The 23654-nt window shown below is 46.0% G+C and overlaps 1 protein-coding gene across 1 annotated transcript in view; it reads left to right on the forward strand.

The window, feature by feature from the left end:
- Positions 1-23654, forward strand: part of ATR (ATR checkpoint kinase) — an 87856-nt gene that overhangs the window by 11497 nt on the left and 52705 nt on the right. Inside the window, exons 10-24 of the mRNA XM_075201936.1 lie at positions 5570-5820; positions 5925-6115; positions 7853-7953; positions 8352-8523; positions 8747-8917; positions 9007-9201; positions 9605-9790; positions 9867-9959; positions 10258-10388; positions 10505-10648; positions 11216-11309; positions 11954-12079; positions 12946-13152; positions 13561-13674; positions 13973-14088. Coding sequence (XP_075058037.1) covers positions 5570-5820; positions 5925-6115; positions 7853-7953; positions 8352-8523; positions 8747-8917; positions 9007-9201; positions 9605-9790; positions 9867-9959; positions 10258-10388; positions 10505-10648; positions 11216-11309; positions 11954-12079; positions 12946-13152; positions 13561-13674; positions 13973-14088 — 2292 coding nt within the window. The remainder of the gene's footprint in view (positions 1-5569; positions 5821-5924; positions 6116-7852; positions 7954-8351; positions 8524-8746; positions 8918-9006; positions 9202-9604; positions 9791-9866; positions 9960-10257; positions 10389-10504; positions 10649-11215; positions 11310-11953; positions 12080-12945; positions 13153-13560; positions 13675-13972; positions 14089-23654) is intronic.

Consider the following 23654-nt stretch of genomic DNA (forward strand, 5'->3'; position numbering starts at 1 on the left):
CCAGGGCTAAGGCAGGAGGTGGGTCAGTGGCCAAAGTTTTTGGCAGCTACAGATATCACTTCAAATTGCCTTGTGCCCAGTCTGGTGCGGGTGCCCTGTGCGCAGCATATGAGGCAAAGAACCAGCGGCTGCATGTGCCTATTGAGATGATGAAGGCAGCCTGGTCCAGGCTATTTCTGTGCTTACGAAGCTCGCTGTACCAAGTAGGAAGCAGAGTGGGGAATTTCAGTTCTCCGCAGGCCCTTTATTAACTCCCTATTGGGGATCTAGGTAAATGGGAATCCCTGCCCAAGGTGGATGCTCTCATCGCTTGTCTATCCTAAATTACTACAATTCTTAGTTCAAATAATTCTACCATAAAGGATACCTTAATTAGGAAAATTGAAGTCTCGCTTAACTTCGTCTTGGGCCATTAAGGTTGTGAAAACATGGGCAGAGCAGTTGGGGGACGGTCTGGATTCTGTAGGACCCAGAATAAATTTGCTCTCCTTGACGGAGCATCTTGGGGAAGCTGTCTTTGATATGAGTTCATTAGGGATAGAATTTCATCCTCAGCTGTTGTTGCATATCGTGCCCTTTCTCTTCACAGCTATGATGCAGACAGAGAGTCCAAGTGGACCCTGAAATCACTCTCATACTCCAGAGAAGTCCTGTTTGGTCCAGAGCTGGATAAAATCATTGCCCAGGCCACAGGAGAGAAGACTTTCTTTCTTCCTGTAAATGCTTCTAGACCTAAGGGGCCTAGGTTTAATTCCTTCCTTCCTACGGGAAAGCATGATGTCAGTCCTCTAGGGGTCAGTCCTTTGCTCCCCGAGACTGATATACAGAGATGCAGACAGGTCTGGCTGGCAAGACATCCAGCGCCCAAGCCCTCTGACAAGCAGTCATCATGATGGGCAGGCTGCACACATTGCGACTTCCGAGGTTAGATCCTGTCTGCTTGTTTTCTGGGACCAGTGGTTCCGTTCCACCACAGATGCCTGTGTGAGAGGCATCATCAGCGAGGAATACGTAGTATATCTCAAGGAATCCCCGTCCAGGCACTTCTTCACTACGGGCAAAGAAATAGGGCAAATTGTGTTGCCCCAAAAAAATCCATTCAGTCCATTATTTTGTTGGGAGTAGGTATCCCCATTCCAGACAAACAAAAAGATTTGTGGTTTACTCAGTTCTCTTCCTGGTCTAGAGGCTGGACTGCTTCCAACCAATTCTGAATCTAAAATCCCTAAACGTGAAGTTGGGGGTGACAGGGACAGGGTATATATGAAGTCCTTAAGGTCGTGCAAGGCACCATGGAACAAGACAAGTTCAGAGTATTAAGTACGAGTACTTGCATGTTTCATTCTGGGAGGGTCATTAGTGTCTTTTTAGATTTGCCTTGGCCTTGCTTCAGTCCCATGTTCAGGGGATGGCTCAGGTGTTATAGACTCATGGTTGGATAATTAACTATAGGAAATCCAACATGATCCCATCTCAGAGGGTGATCTTTCTGGGCTTACCATTTGACACCCTTCGGCAACAGGTGTTCTCACCAGAGGACAAGATCCTCTCAGTACAGGGGCTGATGAAGTTCCTGTTAGCTCACAGACAGGTGTCTGTTCATGAAGGTCCTGGGAAAATGGTCTCCACCATTGAGTCATTGCAGTTTGCACAGTTTCAATCAAAGGTATTCTAACTCAAGTTTATCTTAAAGTGAAGCAAGTTCTACCAGTTCTTGAACAAGCAGACCTTCAGTCTGTTGCTGGATGCAGCAACCTCAACAAGGGTCAGCCGTCTGGACCAGACATTGGTGACAGCAGATGCCAGTCTCTGAGGATGGGAGGCTGTTGTGCTTCAGCACTGGTTCCAGGGTCTTGGGGATGTGGGAGGATTCCAAAGACTGGAATGGTTCTGGCAATGAGGGAGATATTTTTTTTGGGCAGAACAGCATGTGCAGGCTATTTTGGCAGTCTTAACCGCAAGCATAAAGAACTGGGAGGCTGACATTTTTTGGCAGACAGGCCCTTCATACCAGGACATGGTCTCTTCTGTTGGTGGTCAAGTGGCGTCAGCCAGACTTTGACATAGTGATGTCTCATTTGAATCACAAATTGGGGTGCTTCTGCTCCAGGACAAGAGATCCGCAGCCATGTCTAGTGGATGTTGTATCTGTTCCGTGGACCTTCCAACTCCTATACCCGTTACCTTGAGTAACGATGCTTCAGCAGGTACCAAATAAGGTAAAGAGAGCGGGCATTCCGATCAGTCTCATGATACTAGACTGGCCCAGGAGGTCTTGGTACACAGACATTCTAAGCATGGCAGAGGGCTTGGAGTGGTGCCTGCCTCTAAAGCCAGTTCTGTTAAGTCAAGACACCTTCATGTTGAAGCCATGAGTCTTAAGACCATGAGGTTTTCTAACGGTGACAAAACCATGATCAAGGCACGCCAACAAAACTCTATTTGTTGCAGGTCCAGGTATCAGCCCTTTCAGATTTCTTTCAGAGAACACCGGCGTTTACCTGAAATGCAGGCCTTCTTTCAGGGAGTGATGCATCTGCAGCCTTCATGCACCCCTCCAGTGGCTCTGTAGGATCTGTCTGGTGCTGATAGCCTTACAGCACACTCATTTGAACCAGTAGTTAAGATGGAGTTCAAATTCCTTATCTGGAAGACAGGTTTTCTGTTGGCTGTCTTTTTTACAAGAAGAGTTTTGGACCTGGGGTCTTTGTCCTGTAGATCTCAGTTAATCTTCTTTTATGAGTACAGAGCAGTGCCTAGGACCAAGACTTCCTTCAGTCCAAGGTGGTGTCCAGGTTCCACCTGAATCAAGAAATTGTCATTCCGGCTAAAGACTCCAGGATGAAGGCTCTCTTCGATTTGTACCAAGGATTTACGCTGGATGGATAACCTGTTGGTCCACTATGATGTACAAAAGAGATGCTGACTAGCCTCTAAACACCATTGCCAGGTGGATTACTTTGGTAATTCGCCATGCTTACATTGTGGCAGGACAGCTTGTCCCTATAAATGTGAGGGTGCATTCCACTAGATCAATGGGAGCCTGCGCGGTACGGTGGCCTCCACTGGAAAGCTGTGGTGTTCGGCCAACTGGTCTTCAGTGTACACGTTCACAAGTTCTACAGATTATTATTATTATTATTAATTTTTATTTATAGGGCGCCACAAGGTGTCCGTGGCGCCGTACAGGGACAAAACGAATTACAATACAAGCTGAGACAGCACAGTACAGTAAACAGTAAGCACAGTAACTCAGTAAGCTCAATGCACAGCTAGAGAGGGCGGGGAAAGGGGGAGGGAGGATCGGCAAACAACGGAGCCCAAGAAGGAGGGCGCGGAAGACAGGGAGACCCCCAGAGGGGACGGGGGGAGGAGGGTCCTCGAGGAGGAGGGCAAAGTAGCTGGAGAGCAGAGTTAGAAGTGGTGGAAACAGGAGGAGAGATGGCCCTGCTCAGAGGAGCGTACAATCTAAGGGAAGGGGTGGACAGACAGAGAGACGCAGGGGAGTGAGGGAGAATAGGGGGACAGGGGCGGAGAAGGGGAAAGAAGGAGGAGAGGCAGCAGAAAAGGTAGGGAGTTAAGTGGGAGACTGAAAGGCTTTAAGAAAAAGGTGGGTTTTTAAAGCCCGTTTAAAACTGGGCAGATTAGGGGAAGTTCTGATGGAGGGAGGGAGCGAGCGAGCTTGTTCCAGTGGAGGGGGGCAGCGCGGGCGAAGTCTTGGATACGCGCGTGGGAGGAGGTAATAAGGGGGGAAAAGAGGCGACGATCAGAGGCAGAATGGAGAGGGCTGGATGGAGTGTGAATAGAGAGGAGGGTGGAGATGTAGGGCGCAGTGGAGTTGGCGAGGGCCTTGTATGTGAGTGTGAGGAGTTTGTAGAGGATTCTGAAGGGGAATGGGAGCCAGTGAAGGGCTAGGTAGAGGGGGGAGACAGAGGAGGAGCGGCGAAAAAGGAAAATAAGTCTAGCAGCAGCGTTAAGAACAGATCGAAGGGGAGCAAGATGAGAGTGGGGGAGGCCAGTGAGGAGGAGGTTGCAGTAGTCTAGGCGGGAGATGATCAGAGAGTGGATGAGACATTTGGTGGCATCTTGGGAGAGGAAGGGCCGGATGCGAGCGATGTTACGCAGCTGGAAGCGGCAGGATTTAGCGAGAGAGAGGAGTCGAGGATGACACCAAGGCAGCGAAGTTGGGGGACAGGGGAGATAGACGATTTGTCGACAGTGATGGAGAGGTCAGAAGGGGATGAGGTATGAGAGGGAGGAAAAACTATGAGCTCAGTTTTGGCGAGGTTAAGTTTGAGGAATCGGGAGGACATCCAGGAGGAGATGGCAGAGAGGCAGGCGGACACTCTAGAGAGGAGGGAGGGAGAGAGATCAGGAGAGGAGAGGTATAGTTGAGTGTCGTCAGCGTAAAGGTGGTAGTTAAAGCCGAAGGAGCTGATGAGTTGACCCAGGGAAGAGGTGTATAGAGAGAAGAGTAATGGTCCCAGAACAGAGCCCTGAGGGACCCCGACAGGAAGGGTGGACGGGGGGGAGAGAGACCCAGAGGTGGTGACAGAGAAGGATCGGTCAGCAAGGTAAGAGGTTAGCCAGGACAGGACTGGGCCGGAGAAGCCGAGAGACTGGAGGGTGTGGAGGAGGAGGGGGTGGTCAACGGTGTCGAAGGCTGCAGAGAGGTCAAGGAGGATGAGAAGGGAGAAGTGGCCCCTGGCTTTAGCAGAGAGGAGGTCGTTGGTGACTTTAGCCAGGGCAGTTTCAGTGGAGTGAAGAGGGCGGAAGCCAGACTGGAGAGGATCAAGGAGGGAGTGTTCAGAAAGGTAGGAGGTGAGACGGCTGCAGACAAGCCTTTCGAGAATTTTGGAGGCAAAAGGCAGAAGAGATATGGGGCGATAGTTCGAGAGAGAAGTGGGATCGAGATTAGGTTTCTTAAGAATGGGGGATACGAGAGCATGTTTGAAGGGGGAGGGGAAGATGCCAGTGGAGAGGGAGAGATTAAAGAGATGTAATACTTTTGCATCCAGGAATGCCAGTTTTGGACTTTAGGTGCTGCGCATCGTGACTTCTGAGCATATTCTCCCTTAGCAACAGCCTTGAGACGTTTCCAGCACCTCCGGTGTCCCCCATGGATGAATTAGAAAGTTGGTTTTTGTACTTGCATTAAATCCATTTCTCTGAATCCAGTGAGGGACCCTGGGCACCCTCCATTTTCACTCCATGTTTCTTTTGGTTCTTTGTCCTTTCACAGTTATCTTTGTTCGAGAACATAAAAAGAGGGAGAGGAGAAAACAATGTTCTCCAACAAGAACTGAAATCCTTATTCTGTCCTTTAGGGCTTTGTTACTGAGGTTCAGGAAGCAGCCAATGGGTATAGAGGTGGGGAAACTTAAATTTTACTGGTAAATTTGAAAGTGCCCAATGCTCTAGTTATCACACTCTATACCCAACATCACCAGTTTCCCCTCTTTCCTGTAAGCATTTTAGAACAAAATATCTAATGGTTGGTACACAGTTTTCACATATTACTGTGACAACTTTTTGTTAATGTTTTTTCCCATTCTTTCTTTTCTTGTAGAGATCACTTGAATGATGACTCTGAGCTGGTAAGGACAGAGTTTGCCAAATCAATTAGCAAGTTAGCATGTGGTCTTACTATTGGATTTGAGGTGTACAACTCAGCCAAGGTTCCTCCAACTGAATGTGGTCTGCTTTGCAGCAACCTAAGAGTGGCCCTATTGCCTCCCTCTGGTCATGGAATCGGTGCCTCTGTTTTCAAGCCCTTCCTTTCTTTGCTGAACAGAAGAATGCCAAGCTCTGTGAAAATGGGTGAGTCCCTCAACATGCCTGTGTATGATTATGATGTATACCAAGCATCCTAACTCTGACAGCTATGGAGATATATATAATTTTTTTTATATATTTATTTGTAGCATTCATTAAAAACATTCCTGAGTTGTTTACACAGTTGAATGTTGAGAAGGATGAAATGGATTTGAAAATTATGATTGAGGCTTTATTGAACCTGATGGAAGACCCAGACAAGGATGTCCGAATAGCCTTCAGTGGGAACCTCAGATATATTTTAGAGTCAGTGAACTGTGAAGAAGGATGTCTAAATGAGGTGCAGACATTTTTTTTAAAAAGCTTAACTGAAATGCTACTTGTTTCACTTGTTTTTGCTGGGCATCAATAAAATGTGTTATTTTTTTAAATAATTGTACTCATTAAATACAATGTGCATTAGATTAAATTAAAAAATCCCTTCATTGTTTGTGTTATAATAGTATAAATACTGAAACATATTTAGGCATCATACTTAGGCTTTTGATAGAAGTAGCTGATGAACTTTGAAGTTCCTTTCTCTGCTGAACACAAGTATGCCAAGCTCTCTAAGCTTGGGTGAGTCCTCTACCTTCAGCATACCTGTGTGTGATTTGCTAGTTATGCATCTACATGCAAAAAAACCTACTGCATGTATACTTGGGTTTCCCATTTACCCCTTTCTTGCATTTGGTTACAGTAAACCCTGACACTGCATCTATTACATTCATATAAAATCATATAATTGCCTGTATGACACATGTTATGTCACCACACTCTGCACCTCAGTTAATGAGGAATCATTATTCTGAAGCTTTTGGCATCTGTGTTACTCTTTGCCTTATTCTAGAGCAGAGCTGTCCAGCTGGAGCACTCCAAGGATTTCTCTCACATCCCTTGGGGAACACCGGGACCTTGGGGACCTTGGCGTATAGAGTAGGACAGGCGAATGCTGGCACTTTAACCTTCAGTTAAACAAAGCTCTGGCTCCACCCCCTCTATACCCCACCTTCTGCTAGAGCCCAGTCTATGTTTAACCAAGCCCGCAGAAAGGGAGATAGAGAGAACCAAAGAAAAGAGAACAAACTTAACAACATATCATTCTCTTAACACTCAAACAACATGTCAAACGGAAGGAAAAACCAGAGCGTTAAGGGTGGGCGCCCGGTGTCCCCCAACGGATTAAGAGAAATGGATTTTACGTAAGTATAAAAATCCCATTTTCTCTCACATCCCTTGGGGGACACCGGGACCTTGGGGACATCCCAAAGCTGTCTCACGAGAGGGAACGCTCAGAAGAAACTGCCTGAAGCACTTTTCTCCCAAAACTTGCATCCCTAGAGGCAAACACATTAAATCTGTAAAACTTTGTGAAAGTGTGTACAGAAGACCACGTGGCCGCTTTACACAACTGTTCACTGGAGGCACCATGGCGGGCCGCCCAGGAAGTACTTACAGATCTTGTAGAATACGCCCCTAGATTATCAGGGACAGGCTCCCCAGCCCCACTGTAAGCCTGACGGATAACAGCCGTAATCCACCTAGCAATGGTCACCCTAGAAGCTGGCCAGCCTCTTTTGTGAGCATCGTAAAGAAAGTTAAAGTGCCAGCATTCGCCTGTCCTACTCTATACACCAAGGTCCCGGTGTCCACCAATGGATTAAGAGAAACGGATTTTATGTAAGTATAAAAATCCCATTTTTTGTGGCTGCCAACATCCTTGACAGGGTCCATAGACTAATATAACCTCAGCTTTTTATTGTATTCAGTCCACATATTTCTAACATATATGTGGTTCTCTTGTAGAAACTTGGCTACCATATCATGCTAGATCGATTTATTTTAATATATAATTCAGGTACTTAAGCATTTTGGCTCCGTAAAACACACTTAACTCTATATTAATGTTCAAAGTTGGTGTGCATGCTTTTTAAGTGCTTCTAACAATTTCCATGGATAAACATTTATGAGGAGTATTTTTTATTTTATTTGCTTTGCAACATGTTCACCACTTATATATTTCATCCTCACATTACAGCTGTTAGTTACTAGAATAAAGGCGGCATATACAAATGCTCAGATGGCAAGGGATAATGAGATGAAGGACACACTTATTCTTACAACAGGCGACATTGGACGGTAAGTTAAATTGACATATTGGTTATCCATAAATTGCTGAATGAAACAAGTAGTAATGTATACTTGATAGTGTCACAGAACATTTATAATCCATCTTATGAATGGTGAAAGTAAATATAACTGGTTGGTGTTTACATCAGTTATGGGCATATTCAGTTAGCCGCGTAGTGCCTCCGGAACAGTCACCAGGGCACTCCGCGATGTTGAGGTACCGTAGTACTGGAAAAAGTGTGCAGCCGCGATGTTGCACCAAACATCGTGGCTAATTGAATATGCCCTATAGTGTCTGACCGTTTATTCAAGGGGTAAACCAATCCCTATAAATATGTAGTGCTTAGAAATCACTTGAAAGACGCAATGATCGTATTGTCTCATTTTCTAAATTTTTTAATTTTCAGGGCAGCTAAAGGAGACTTGGTGCCTTTTGCACTACTACATCTGTTGCATTGTCTTTTGTCCAAATCGACATCTGTAGCAGGAGCTTCCTACACCGAAATCCGATCACTGGCAGTGGCAAAGTCTATACGTTTACAGGACTTTTTTAGCCAGTATAAAAAGCCTATATGCAAGGTGAGCGTGAGTTCTTATGCTGCATATTGCATTGCTTGTAATAATTTATATACGTAGTCCTGCTGACATCCAGAGAGTGTTGTATACGGCTGTTTGTGTTTCGCTATTTATCAGAAGTTCTAGCCATTTCTTACTTTATACTGAGTTTAGATATTTGTAACTCAATTGTTCTGCCTGATCTAGGAAAAGTTTATATAAATGAAACAATTTGTTTTCCCTGTAGTTTCTCGTGGAATCGCTGCACACAAGCCAGCAAACTCTTCTTGCCAGCACACCAGGGGGCAGCAGCGAGGTGCAAAAGCAAGAGGCAGCACATCACAGAGAAGCAGCCCTGGACATCCTGTCTGAAATAGCCAATGTATTTGATTTCCCTGATCTGAACCGCTTTTTAACAGTAAGCACTTTCTTTTGTTGGTTTTGCAGCAAAATTATATATGTAGCTTAAAAATAGTTGTTTACATATTTGTTGTTTCTTTTATATAGAAGACCTTGCAACTTCTGCTTCCATATCTTGCTGCCAAAGCCAGCCCAGCAGCTTCTGCTCTGATCAGGACCATTGCCAAGCAGCTCAATGCAAACCGCAGGGAGATCCTGATCAGTAACTTCAAGTACATTTTCTCTCACCTTGTCTGTTCGTGCACCAAGGATGAGCTTGAGAAGTCACTTCACTACCTCAAGGTGTGTGCGGACACTGCAGTGACAGACACAAGTTGTGTATCTATGTTTCTCTTCAGCTATGAGTGATTTTCCTTCAGCAATGTGAGGGGGACAAACACCAGGCAGGGTCCAATCTATAACTATCCTCCTTATAACATGTCTCTCTGTATATTAGCCCTCTATACTGAAACATGGAGGCTTTAGATGTACAAGGGTTAAAAGTCACCGTTCCTTGAATTTCATATGGCTATACAGTGTATTTTTTTTTTTTCTGAGATCTGAAATGAGACCATATATAATCTTAGGATGGAAACCACTCTCTTTGGACCATTGGATCTAATAATTTGATAAACAATTAGTTGAGAGTACAATTTAATTTAGTATATTTTCCATTTTGCCTTTTGTGCTTGCCCCCAATGAGCAGAATGAGACAGAGATTGAGCTGGGCAGTTTACTCAGACAGGATTACCAGGGACTACACAATGAGTTACTGCTGCGTCTTGGTGAGCATTATCAGCAGGTCTTCAATGGACTGTCAATTCTGGCTTCCTTCGCGTCCAGTGATGATCCTTACCAAGGACCCAGGAACATCACTAAACAAGAGATAATGGTGAGATAACATTAGATGCTAATATTTAATTCATTTAACTACACAGTTATGACATTTTACATTATGTTTGCTGCAGGCTGATTACCTTCAACCCAAACTACTAGGAATTCTGGCTTTCTTTAATATGCACTTACTGAGTTCCAGTATTGGCATTGAAGACAAAAAGATGGTAAGAACTTTGCTTCCAATTAGGAAATATGTTTTTGTTTTTTTTCATGTGCTTACTTGTAACTCATGTAAAGGTATTCTATATATTTAATGATTCCAATTGTAAATATTCAATGTTAAAATACTCACATTCTCAATAACTGCAGTTGTTATCTACACAATTATTGAACATATTGTTACAATATTTGTTTTTATCACAAGGCTTATGAATTAACACAGATTAAATCACTCATTCAAGATATATTGAATGTTGGGTTACTTGCTGTGCAAACATGTTGTCTTGTATTCCTCATTGCCAGGCCTTAAATAGTTTGGTGTCTCTGATGAAACTCATGGGTCCCAAACATACCAGTTCTGTAAGAGTGAAGATGATGACCACTCTAAGGACCGGTCTTCGGTACAAAGAGGATTTTCCAGAGCTGTGTTGCAGGTATTATCTAAACATCAAATCATATATTACTTTTTGTTGTAGAAAAATCTGTGAGCTTGCCAAGGAATTATATATATATATGGTGCTTTATAGTTCTTTTTCTTGGTGTTATTTAGAGCATGGGATTTGTTTGTCCGGTGCCTCGATCAAGCATATCTGGGCTCACTTCTCAGCCATGTTATAGTTGCCCTACTACCTGTGTTACACATCCAGCCCAAAGAAACTGTGGCCGTCTTCCATTATCTCATAGTGGAGAACAGGTAGGTTGGAAGAGCCCTTGTTGACAGAGTTAGAAGAGTAGACTGTAACTGTCGTTTTATGTGTGATTGCACTGCTATGAAACAAAGAGACACATGGGGTCATGTAAGCAATATAACTTTGCTTTTCGATAAATGTGTAAGACTTCTACTCCAATAAGTGCTTGATCATTACCTATATACTTTTTAAAGAGAGCATGTCGCTTTTGAATAAAATAATTTCTGTGCTTAGTGCATTTTGTATGTAAAACGAAATAAAAATCATGGACACTGCATGGAAAGGATCGGGTTCAGCTTGAGAATTGTCCTACATATGCTAGTTCTCTCCCGGGTGGCTCCTTTTGTTGTGTTCCTCTGCCTTACAAGAGCTCAGCAAGAAGGAAGACACCCAGGAACTAAAATAGTATGTGGAAGGACTATCCAGATGAATCAAGTCACCTGCTATAGTGTGCATAGTTGTTTTTATACACACGTAGAGTGCAGAAGGCATACGTAGTTTGTGAAAAAAGGACAGATTTTTAGTTCTGATGTTTTGTGCCATCTTTTTTACTTGGTTTAATTGTTTGTTAGAGATGCTGTTCAAGACTTCCTCCATGAAATATATTTCCTGCCCGACCACCCAGAGCTGAAGCAAATACTGAAGGTTCTCCAGGAATATAGAAAAGTAAGTTGTAAGATTTTATCTGAAGATCCAGCTTATACAGGGCATAACCTCCTCCTTGTCGCCGCTTACTGCACTGTTCGGGTTACGTGTTCCTAGGCTGTTATTTCATACTCAGGGACTGATTCAATTAGCTGAGAGATGACTCGGAACAGTCCTAAGAGACACATTGGGGCATATTCAATTAGCTTTCCGGTTTGCGGTAACGCGCGTTACCGCAAATCCTGCGCACTATTGCCGTTAATACGGTACCGCATTAACGCGGATTTTCGTACGCAACCCTATGGGCTGCGAACGAAAATCCACGTTATTGCGGTACCGTGTATTGACTACGCGGCGCGATCCCGCGGACTGGAAAGCTAATTGAATATGCCCCATTGTGTCAGAGTTTTCACTAAAATCTCTGTTCATTTTCCCTTGCGTCTTATAGAGTTGTGAGTGAACGTGAGCGGAAATTTCTGTACCGTATTAGCTGGCAAGGTGTGCAGTCCGGCGATACCTCGCGGCTACTTGAATCTGACCCTCAAGCTTTCTTCTACATTTCAGTCATGTGTTGATCTTTATATATAAAATTTCTCTAATAACTTATGGTTTGCTTTTTGTTTTGTATGCAGTTATTGTCATATGTATGTTTGTTTTGGCTTCAGGAAACAACCAAAAGCACAGACCTACAGACTGCGATGCAGTTATCGATAAAAGCAATTCAGCATGAAAATGTTGATGTTCGTATTCATGCTCTCACCAGTTTAAAGGAGACACTGTATAAAAATCAGGTATCTAGTTTTGTGTTCAGTAAGCTTTTCCCTGATACTAAGATGTTCAATTAGTACAAAATGTCTTCATGTTCTTTAGGTTGTTATTACAAGACTATATATGACTGTCCTGCACCCATCTTTTCTAAGTAACAGTATGTTTAGTGGGGACAACTATATGCTGTAACTAGTCAACTGTGCTATTACGGAGTCCATGCAGCCAGGGCCGGTGCTAGCGTTCACGGCGCCCTAGGCAAAATTTCGCTGCCCCCGCCCCCCGAACACACTAAATAAAAAAATAATTACATTTTACTTACCTTTTCTTCCTCTAGCTGCTCCTTGCGATGCATGCTGAGAGGGGAGGGGAGAACTTTATTCACACTGTCTGTCAGTGACAGACAGTGTGATACCTCAGAGGCGCCGCCGGACAGACTATCACATGATCACTGCAGTGATCATGTGTGAGATGCGCTGTTGAAAAACAGCCGCTGCACTTCTCTCCCGAGCCGCTGACTAGATTAGAAAATCTAGTCAGCGGCGCCCTAGGCAACTGCCTAAGGTTGCCTAATGGGAGCGCTGGGCCTGCATGCAGCACATGTTTAGAGAGGACCAAAGTGTTGTAGAGAGGGCAAGTAGTTGTTTTGCTTGTCGGCTCAGATGGGGTATTGCTCATTTGCCTCAATAGATAAATTATCCTTTCCAAATAGCAAACTGTTACACATATACACACACACAGGTGGAAAATTCTTGTTCGGTATATGACTGTATATAAACCGTGTCATTGAAATTGTGTTTTTCAGTGTTCGCTTAGATCAGTTGTTCTTTTGCATGTTTTATATTGCTGTATGGATTCTTTTTAATCTGAATGTCTCTAAACTTGTTTATAGGCTAAACTGTTACAGTATTCGACAGACAGCGAGACTGTTGAGCCAGTTATCTCTCAGCTGGTGACGGTGCTGTTAATAGGGTGCCAAGATGCCAGCTCACAAGCACGTCTGCTGTGTGGTGAATGCCTCGGACAATTGGGTGCTATTGATCCTGGAAGACTGGACTTTTCAGTTAGTGATACACAAGGAAAAGGATCTACATTTGTGGTAAATAAGCAGTTTCAGCCAGCTCATTTGCTGCGAATGAATGATAATGACGACACATTAATGTAATGATTAATGCTTTGCAAAATTCTAATTGTATTGCCCTCGATTTAAAATTGCCTTCAGTTATTGTATAATTTGTGGTAATGTTTGCACAACATGTAAATGTCCTATCAGGCTTGCTGCAAAGCAGTTTTAAATGGTTCTGCTAATAAGTTACAGTCATATCGATCTCCTAGTATAGGTGGAGTAAAAATGAAAAATGTGTGATTTGCCTATAGTGAATGCTTTTTTTTCCACAGTATAGTAGTAGTACATTTGCATGAATGATCAAATAATACTATATGTTGGATTAAATCAAGTAAAAAGGTTAAAAGAAAAACTGTGCTTGTTTGCACTTTATTTCTTTAGACTGGAGTTGAAGATATGAATTTTGCCTATGAGCTGCTAATGGAGCTGACAAGAGCATTCCTTGCATATGCTGATAATGTCCGGGCACAGGATTCTGCTGCTTATGCTATTCAGGTGAATGAAATATTGGCATCAAACTTAATTGTGGTTTTTGTTTTGTTTTTTGTTCATGCTGTGGAGTAATAAAATACTTCATACAAGATTTAAACATGTCATTTCTAGTACATAACAACTTTAAACTTTTTTTTTTAGTAATTGTAGAATTTGAATTGTAAAATTGCAGCATCTTCTAAAGTTTTCTTCTCCATTTTACGATGATTCAACCTTTTGCTGACACTGCTATAAGAAACAAAACCAGCAGTAAGAACAGCAGCGCCTGCGATGTCTAACCCCCAATTTCCTGTAACTGCAGGAGCTGCTATCGATATATGAATGTAGAGAGGGAAAGACCGATTGTCCGGGGCGGAGGCTTTGGAGGAGATTTCCAGAACATATTCAAGAGATATTGGAACCTCATCTTAACACAAGGTATGCATCATCTCATCCATTATCTAAAAGCTGTGTACGGGTGTCTTATCTTAAATATTTTGCTGAATGTCCAACAGATACTTATTCTTGAAAAGATCAGTAACAGAAATTGTGATACTCATTTTCCTTATATTCTTTGTATTCCTCTCATGGCAACAACCATGTCTGCTTGTCTGTTAATTTTTCTCTCTATTCCTATTTTGGGCACACTGCTTAACCTTGCCGGTTATAATGGGATTTTTATACTTCCGTAAAATCCGTTTCTCTTAATCCATTCGGGGACACCGGGACCTTGGGCTATAGAGTAGGACAGGCGAACACTGGCACTTTAACTTTCAGTTAAACAAAGCTCCGGCTCCTCCCCCTCTATACCCCACCTCCTGCTAAAGCAGAAAGGGAGATAGAGAGAAACCAAAGAAAAGAGAATAAACTTAACAACATATCATTCTCTTAACAACCAGACAACATGTCAAACAGAAGGAGAAACCAGAGCGTTAAGGGTGGGTCGCCCGGTGCCCCCAATGGATTAAGAGAAACGGATTTTACGTAAGTATAAAAATCCCATTTTCTCTGTCATCCTTGGGGGACACCGGGACCTTGGGGACATCCCAAAGCTGTCTCACGGGAGGGAACGCTCAGAAGAAACGGCCCGAAGCACCTTTCTCCCAAAACTTGCATCCCCAGATGCAAAGACATTAAATCTGTAAAACTTTGTGAAAGTGTGTACAGAAGACCACGTGGCCGATTTACACAATTGTTCGCTGGAGGCACCATGGCGGCCCGCCCAGGAAGTACTTACAGATCTTGTAGATTGCGCCCGTAGATTATCAGGGACAGGCTTCCCAGCCCCATTGTAAGCCTGTCGGATAACAGCCGTAATCCACCTAGCAATGGTCACCTTAGAAGCTGGCCAGCCTCTTTTGTGAGCATCATAAAGAATGAAAAGATCCTCAGTTTTGCGTAATTTTTGAGATCTTTTAACATAAATTCGCAAGACACGAACAACATCAAGATAATGAATAGACTCCTCGTTATCAGAAGATGAGGAATCAAATAGAGCCGGAATAACAATTTCCTGATTCAAATGAAACTTAGATACAACTTTAGGGAGGAAGGAGGGCTTGGTTCGAAGAACTGCCCTATCCTCATGAAAAACCAGCAGTGGAGGCTTGCAAGACAAGCAGCAAGCTCTGAAACTCTGCGTGAGAAATGGGTAAAAGAAAAAACGTTTTCAAAGTTAGAAATTTGAAATCCACCGTATTCAAGGGTTCAAACGGTGGATGCTGTAAAGCCCTCAACATCAAATTCAAATCCCATGGCGGAACCGGAGGAACATAAGGAGGTTGAACATGGAGAACATCTTGAATGAAAGTTTGCACATCAGGTATGACAGCAAGTTTTCTTTGAAAGAAGATTGAAAGAGCTGACACCTGACCCTTAAGAGAACTAAGACGCAAACCTGCATCCAAGCCATCCTGCAAGAACCTGAGTAACCTGGCCAGACGAAAAGAAGACGTAGGATATCCCTTCTTTTCGCACCAACCAATATATGTCCTCCAGACTCGATCTATTTTGGCCGAAGCCGGTTTTCGAGCATGGAGCATGGTCTGCACCACCCGATTCGAAAAACCCTTAGATTTTAGGATCCGGGCCTCAACAGCCACGCCGTTAAAGCCAGGCGTTGCAAATCTAGACGACGAAAGGGACCCTGGGTCAGCAGGTCTGGGCGTATTGGCAACCGCCACGATCGACCTCCTGCCATGAAGAGTACGTCGGTGTACAAGGCCCTGCACGGCCAATCCGGCGCTACTAGAAGCACTGGAACACCCTCTCTCCACGTCTTTCAGTACTTGTGGAAGCATGGATATCGGAGGAAAAAGGTACACTAAGTGGTACCTCCAAGGGACAGACATAGCGTCCGCCGCTTCTGCCCCGGGATCTCTTGCACGGGAACAATAGCGGGGAACCTTGTGATTCAACCGAGATGCCATTATGTCGACATCCGGCTGACCCCATTTCACCACTAACTGTTGAAACACCTCCAGATGGAGGGACCATTCTCCTGGATGCAGCAGCCGCGGGAGGGTTGTAAATTCAGTGTCCGCAGGGAGGAAAGGGAAAGCATGTTTCCCCGACGCTCCCCTAACTGGTAGCGGGACCTCAGACCGACAGTCGGCTACGCGGCTCAGAGAAAATAAAACCAAAAATGCTGCTAAGCAGCCCAGCGCACATCCCGTTCGCCGGGCACTAGCAGGAGGTGGGGTATAGAGGGGGAGGAGCCGGAGCTTTGTTTAACTGAAAGTTAAAGTGCCAGTGTTCACCTGTCCTATGCTATACTCCAAGGTCCCGGTGTCCCCCAAGGATGACAGAGAAATTGGGTTTGCTGGAATAGGCTCATTTAATTTATAATTATTTGATTCTAAACAATGGACAACCAGACTTTTTCTAAATGCCCTGGTGGGTGTGAGTGAAATGTGGCTGAGGTTCTCGAGACTTTGAGCAGTATAGGGGGACTTGATGATTTGGTCTGAATGCCATAAGATCATTCTCCAGCATGCCCCAGCGTTTCACTGGGAGGGCAAAGACCCGCTTGTTAAGAGACCATTCGCCCGGGTGAACCCTCTGCCTGCTGAGGAAGTCTGCCACCCAATATTCCACGCCTGGAATGTAAACGGCTGATCTGGGGCACGTGGCGATGATCTTTGCTGTCTCCCACATGGCTCCTACACTGAGAGTTCCCCTTTGGTGATTCAGATATGCCACGGCCGTGGTATTGTCTGACTGAATCTGAAAAGGCTTCCCTGCCAGAAACCTGAGATTTCGTCAATGTCCTGTACACCGCTCTGAGTTCTAGGACGTTGATAGAGAGTGTGGCCTCTTGGGGGGGACCAGAGGCCCTGAAATATCAGGGACCCGGTTACCCCTCCCCAGCCTAGCAGACTTGCGTCTGTGATAACTAAAGTCCATGGACCGGTCTAAAGGGCCTGACCCTTGTCCAGATTTTGTCTGGATAACCACCACGCCAGGGAAAGACGAGTGGATTTCGACAGGCGAATGATCTGCCTGTTAAATGCTTCTGAGATTCCGACCACTTTCGAAGAATCTCCTGTTGAAGAGGGCAAGAGTGGAATTGTGCAAAGGGCACGGCCTTGATGAACACTGAAACCATCATTCCCAGGAGTTTCATGCAGCTGAGGAGAGATACCTCTCCGCACAAGTAGGGTCCTGGTTCTGCGCAAGAGGACGAGGACCTTGTTTTCCTGTAAATAGACTCTCTGGGTCACTGTGTCGAACATGAGACACAGGAAACGCATTCGCTGTGCCGGAATGAGAGATGATTTTGGTAAATTCAGAATCCACCAATGAGCTTCCAGAAACGAGTTAAGAGCGATACCAACTGTGCTTTCAGAAGGAGATCGTCTAGATAGGAAACTGTTGTGACTCCCTTCTGTTGCCAGGAGCCCTGCCATGATCGCCATGATCTTGGTGAACATTCAGGGAGCGGTAGCTAGGCCGAAAGGTAGGGCCCTGAACTGAAAGTGGGAGTTTCCTACCGAAAAGCGGAGAAGGCAATGGTGCCCCTCCATATAGGAACATGCATGTAGGTATCCTTGATGTCTGTGGAGGCCAGAAACTCTCCCTGCTCCATTCTGGCGATGACAGACCAAAGGGACTCCATTCTGAACTTTTGAGTTATTACCTGCTTGTTCAGAGACTGCAGATTTAAAATTGGATGTAATGATCTGTCCTGTTTTGGCACTAGGAAGTGTAAATCCCCAGACCTCTTTCCTGTGTTGGAACTGGAGCAATAACACCGGCTGCCAGCAAATTCTGGATTGCTTCCTGAAGTGCCTTGCGCCTGAGTTGACAAAGGGGGGGGGATTGCTGTGGTGAAGAACCTTGGTGGTGGGAACTGAACTAGGTCTATGACAGCCCCGGAACACAATTCCTTGTGTCCAAATGTCCATGGTGGATGCCCATCACTGGCACTGGAAACGAAGAAGGCGTGCCCCCACCATAGATTCCCATGGGAAAGACTGTCGCGCTGCGCAATATAACCTGGTCTCGAGGCTCCATGCCTAACAGCGCCCCTGCTCTGCTATACCCTCCCCTGGGGGCAGAGGACTGACCTCTCGATGGGGTGCCCGGCCTCAGGCAGAGGAACGAAAGGACAGAAAACGTCCTTGTCGTGGTCTACTGGAACCCATGTGAAGAGCGTTGCTCTTTCCTCTTGTGGCCACCTGAATGACCCTCTCTAGCTCTGATCCAAACAGAGGAACCCCATCAAATGGCAAAGCCTCTAGAGCTTGCTTTGAATCAATGTCCGCTGTCCAAGAGCGTAACCATAAGGCACGACGAGCTCCAATAATGAGGGCTGAGAATCTAGAATTGACGGACACAACATCCATGGCTGCCTGGGCCACATAATCTGAAGTCTCCTGAATATGCTCGGCAAAGGAGAGAAGTTCTGGACGTGGGATGTTATCCTGAATGCCTCTAACTGCTCAGCCCATAGCTGAATGGCCTTGTTGGCCCAGGCCACCGCCATAGTCGGCCTAAACATACTTCTTGATGCCATGTAAGCTGACCGGAGGGCCTGATCGCACTTTTTATCCGTGGGATCTGTGAAACCCGCTCCTGAGTAGGAATCTCTGTAGAGGAGGACAAACGTGCTACAGGGGTGTCAACCCTGGGGAAGGCCTCCCATTTAACAGAATCCTCTGCCAGGAGAGGGTAAAGCAACTTAAATCTACCCGGCATCATAAACTGCTTAATTTGGCCTTAGCCAGGCATCTGCTACCATTTCCATCCTCTGAGGAGATGGTGGGAAAGCCGCCACCTGCGCCCCTTGGTCTTTTTAAACAAAGAGAACCCAGAGGAGGCCGTGGATTCTGGATCTACAAAACCTAAGGTATGTCTGATACCCAAAATGAGATTATTAACATTATGGGCAGATGCAGAATCTACAGAACTAAGTGTGTCTCTTTCTTGTAGATCAAAGTCTAATTCACCTTCCTCTTCTGAGGAATGCTCTTAATCATAATCGCGGCCTTGGGCCATATCAGAAATAATCCTTTCTCTCTCCTACCACTGGGGGACACTGCCAGACATTAGGGTATAGTAGTGGGATTGGGAGTTTAGGCACTAAAAACTCTTTGATTTTTACTCCCCTCCTCTGCTATGCCCCTCCTCTCCTAGATACCTCAGTTTTTTTTAGTGCCTTAGGAATTAGGCCAGTTTAGTATAGGCTCCTGCCTATATGTTATTTAGTGATAGTGTTTCACGTTTTTATTTTATTTTTTCTTAAGGGTGCTTCGCGGGGATCGATCCTAAGTCCCAGTGAGGGTGAATAGTCCTGGGCTTCCTTCACCCTGATCCCCGCGCAAGGTAAGAAGTGGCTGATGCCCGGGTCTTCCTTCACCAGTCTTGCCGGTAGTTCATCCCCTAGAAGCGAGCTGTTAGTTGTTGATAGTGCCATTAGGGCTTTAGGTGCCCACGGAGGTAGACCTCTTCAGCGGGCCACAGAGATAGGTCACGCGGGGAAGATCCAGGATCCATCTCTCCCCGCCGACGGACTAGCCGGAAAGCCCCCTCCTCCATACCCCCACCTCCCCTGACAACGAGCAGCGGGGGTCCGTTAGCGCTCCCTATATTATAGAGAGCGGTGCTGCAGGAGGAGGGCAGAGACGCACACGCTACCTGGGCACTGTAACAAGCGTGTTGTGGAGAGATTACCGACAGCCATATTATAGATGAGCTGTTCGGTAACTTAGAGAGGAGCAGACATTTTTTTGATGAAGGCGGAGCTGGAGGAGGACCTTCGTTTCCTGCACTTCTCAGGATCCTGCACAGCGGAGTCGCCATCTTTAGCTCACACCGAGCAGCTGCATGTCGCTTCTCTCCTCTCATTTACCTCTTCTGTGACTGGTATCGTTAAATCCTGTGTTTGTTTGTGTACAAAAACATTTTAAACATTCATGGTTGATTGTTCTACCTAGCGGGAGAGGTTAAAAGTTACTGTGGGGCAAAATTTGTACCCGGGTATATAGATCTGGCTACAAATTGTGTATTGCTGTATTCTGACATTAACTGTTTAGACAATAATCATTTATCTGTCTAGTCATTATCAGTTTATACTGTATTTAACCAGTAATGTCTAACAAGGAGTCCTCTGACAGGGGATCCTCTGGAGGGTCTGCATTGTATTTTACTTGTGCCATGTGTAAAGTAAAACTTTCAAAAGGACAGCATGACAAAGGTGCCCTTTGCGCTGCTTGTGAGACCGGATCTCAGGAGCGTCCCACCCCAGCTCAAACACCGGTAGCCATGGTAGAGCCGCCTTGGGTTAAATCCTTTGCTGCAACCATGGAAAAGTTTACTACGGTGATGTTACAGGCTGCAGAGATACGTCAGAATGTAGTTACAGAATCTCAGGTATCTCTCACTGCAGGGCAGCGCTCTTCACATGTAGCAGGGGCGAGTGACCAGACAGAATTTGCAGGCACATCCTCACAGAGTTCTCTGACTCATAGTGATGATCGCCCACTTGCAGTCTCCCACAGAGCCAAAAGAGTCGCACTGGATGTAAACCAGGGTCGTAGCCCAGGCTCAGATATCCCATCAGATGAGGATGGGAATATAGTCTCGGATACTCAGGAGGAAGACTCACTGAGTATTATGACCACCTCGGTGGGTAATATTGAAAGCCTAGTGTTAGGTATTAGGCATAGCCTTGGTTTTGCTGACCCTACACCCTCGGCTCCCTCAGGTTTCTCCATTTTCAAAAGGACTAAATCTCAGGTTATGTCTTTCCCACCGTCATCAGAGATGGTACAGATTGTGACGGACGCTTGGTTAAACCCAGGAAAACAGTTCGTTATGCCGGGTAGATTTAAGAGTTTTTACCCTCTTTCAACAGAGGATTGTATTAAATGGGAGGCGTCTCCTAAGGTGGACAGACCCATTATCAGGTTGTCCTCTTCCTCTGCCATTCCTACCCAGGAGAGAGTATCTCTTAAAGACTCCACTGACAAAAAGTGTGACAATGCGCTCCGGTCCGCATATGTGGCTTCTGGTAGCTTGTTTAGGCCCACTATGGCAATGGCATGGGCGAATAAGGCGGTGCAGATATGGGCAGAGCAGTTGATCTTGGCCATCCAAAGTAATGCTCCGCTACCTGATCTCCTGGTTCTCGCTGAGCACATTCAGGAGACGGCGAATTATATGGGACAGGCATCCATGGATGCAGTAGCAGTCAATGCCAGAATTGGCGGCCTTATTATGGCGTCACAACGTTCCCTGTGGTTACGTTCGTGGACTACGGATGCTGAATCAAAGAGGTCCTTGGAAATCCTGCCTTTTGATGGAGTCACTATGTTTGGGCCGGAGCTTGAGAAAGTGATTGAGGTAGCCACAGGAGGGAAGAGTAATATTCTTCCTATGGGCTCTCGTAAACCGCGTCAAGCTCGGTTTCGGTCCTTTCGCTCCTTCTCGCAGGGCCGTGGCGGCCCACCAAGGGGTCAGCCGGCGGTTTCCAGAGGAGGCGGCGGCAGAGGTAGAGGCGCTCCCAGACGGGGAACGTCGCGTCCCAGTGAAAAACCTGCAGCATGACTCCTTGGCCCCCACGCGGGTACCCGTGGCGGGGGCACGGCTTCTTCTCTTCAAGCGCCAGTGGTGGTCAGTCACGTCGGACGCTTGGATTCGAGGAGTGGTGTCGAAAGGATATGTTATAGACTTAATCCAGTTTCCACCAGTAAGGTTCCTTTCCTCACCGGTGCCCGCTTGTCCCCTCAGAAGTCAGACCCTGCTGGAGGCAGTGGCGAAGCTTCAGGGTGCGGGAGTGGTGGTGCTGGGGCCAGAAAGGGGTCAGGGGTTCTACTCCAATCTCTTCTTGGTTCCGAAGCCGGACGGAACATTTCGCCCTATACTGAACCTCAGGTCTTTGAACAAGCAAGTGGTAGTCCAGAGATTCAAAATGGAGTCTCTTCGGACAGTCATTGCAGGGATGGAAGAGGGAGAGTTTCTAGCTTCCATCGATATAAAAGATGCGTATTTACACGTCCCCATATGGGAACAGCATCATCGGTTCCTGAGGTTTGCGGTGAGTTCTGATCATTTTCAATTCGGAGCCCTTCCGTTTGGTCTGGCCTCTGCTCCTCGAGTGTTCACAAAAATCATGGTAGTTATGGCAAGTGCCCTGAGATGAAGGGGAGTCACGATAATTCCATATCTAGACGACCTTCTTTTAAAGGCGAGGTCTGCAGAGATTTTATCTCGCCAGGTTCAGACCACAATGGAGTTCTTGGAGGACCATGGGTGGATTCTGAATGTGCCAAAATCGTCTCTCATCCCAGCTCAGCGCATGCGCTTTCTGGGATTGGTGTTCGACACAATGGTTCAGAGGGTGTTCCTTCCTCAGGTTAAGATCATCGCCCTCCAGCGGAGAACCAGAGTATTATTGGATCGTCCTCGAGTGTCCATGCTCGCCTGCATGAAACTTCTAGGAACTATGGTGTCGGTGTACGAGGCAGTTCCGTTTGCCCAATTTCATTCTCGGTCTCTTCAGTTGGAAATTCTCCGGAAATGGTCGGGGTCACAGGAACGGTTGGACAGACAGTTCATTCAACTGTCTCTTTTAACTCGACTGTCCTTAACATGGTGGCTCTCCACGAGCAAGCTAAGCAAAGGTCAGACCCTCAAATCGGGCCCCTGGACCTTAGTGAGCACGGACGCAAGTCTTTTGGGTTGGGAAGGAGTCACGGGACCGTTAAGGTTTCAGGGACTCTGGTCTCCCCAGGAGTCAGCTCTTCCCATAAACATATTGGAGTTGAGAGCTGTGCTCAAGACTCTGTTAAAAGCTCAGTGGTTTCTGGAAGGAAAACACCTGCAGATACAGTCAGACAATGCCACGGCCGTGGCTTACTTGAATCATCATGGAGGAACTCGCAGCAAGTCAGTCATGCAAGAGGCTGCCAAGATTCTAATCTGGGCGGAACATCACGTTCCCCAGATATCGGCGGTATATATCCCAGGAGTGGACAACTGGGAAGCCGATTTCCTAAGCAGGGAGAGAGTTCATCCAGGGGAGTGGTCCCTGTGCAAAGAGGTATTCGCTCTTCTAGTTCGGAGATGGGGTCTACCAGAAATAGACCCCATGGCTTCCATACTGAATTGTCAGGTCCCTCGGTATTGTGCAAAGTCCCGGGACCCTCGAGCATACGCAGCAGACGCCATGGCGATTCCGTGGCGCTTCAGGCTGGTGTATCTGTTCCCACCTTTTCCGATGCTGTCTCGCGTTCTGAAAAAGCTAAAAAGAGAATGCGTTCAGGCAATCTTGGTAGCCCCTGATTGGCCTCGGAGGGCGTGGTTCTCAGACATTCTGGGAATGTCAGCAGATCAGCCGTTTCGTCCGCCCATGAGCGCAGACCTGCTAGTTCAGGGCCCTCTTCATTATCTCGATTTAGATCGGCTGGCTTTGACGGCGTGGCTGCTGAATCCTTAGTTCTTAAGGCTAAGGGTTTTTCGTCACGAGTTATTGCCACCATGATTAGGGCAAGAAAGTCATC

This window comes from Mixophyes fleayi, chromosome 3, assembly GCF_038048845.1.
Source record: "Mixophyes fleayi isolate aMixFle1 chromosome 3, aMixFle1.hap1, whole genome shotgun sequence".
Taxonomy (NCBI): Eukaryota; Metazoa; Chordata; class Amphibia; order Anura; family Limnodynastidae; genus Mixophyes; species Mixophyes fleayi.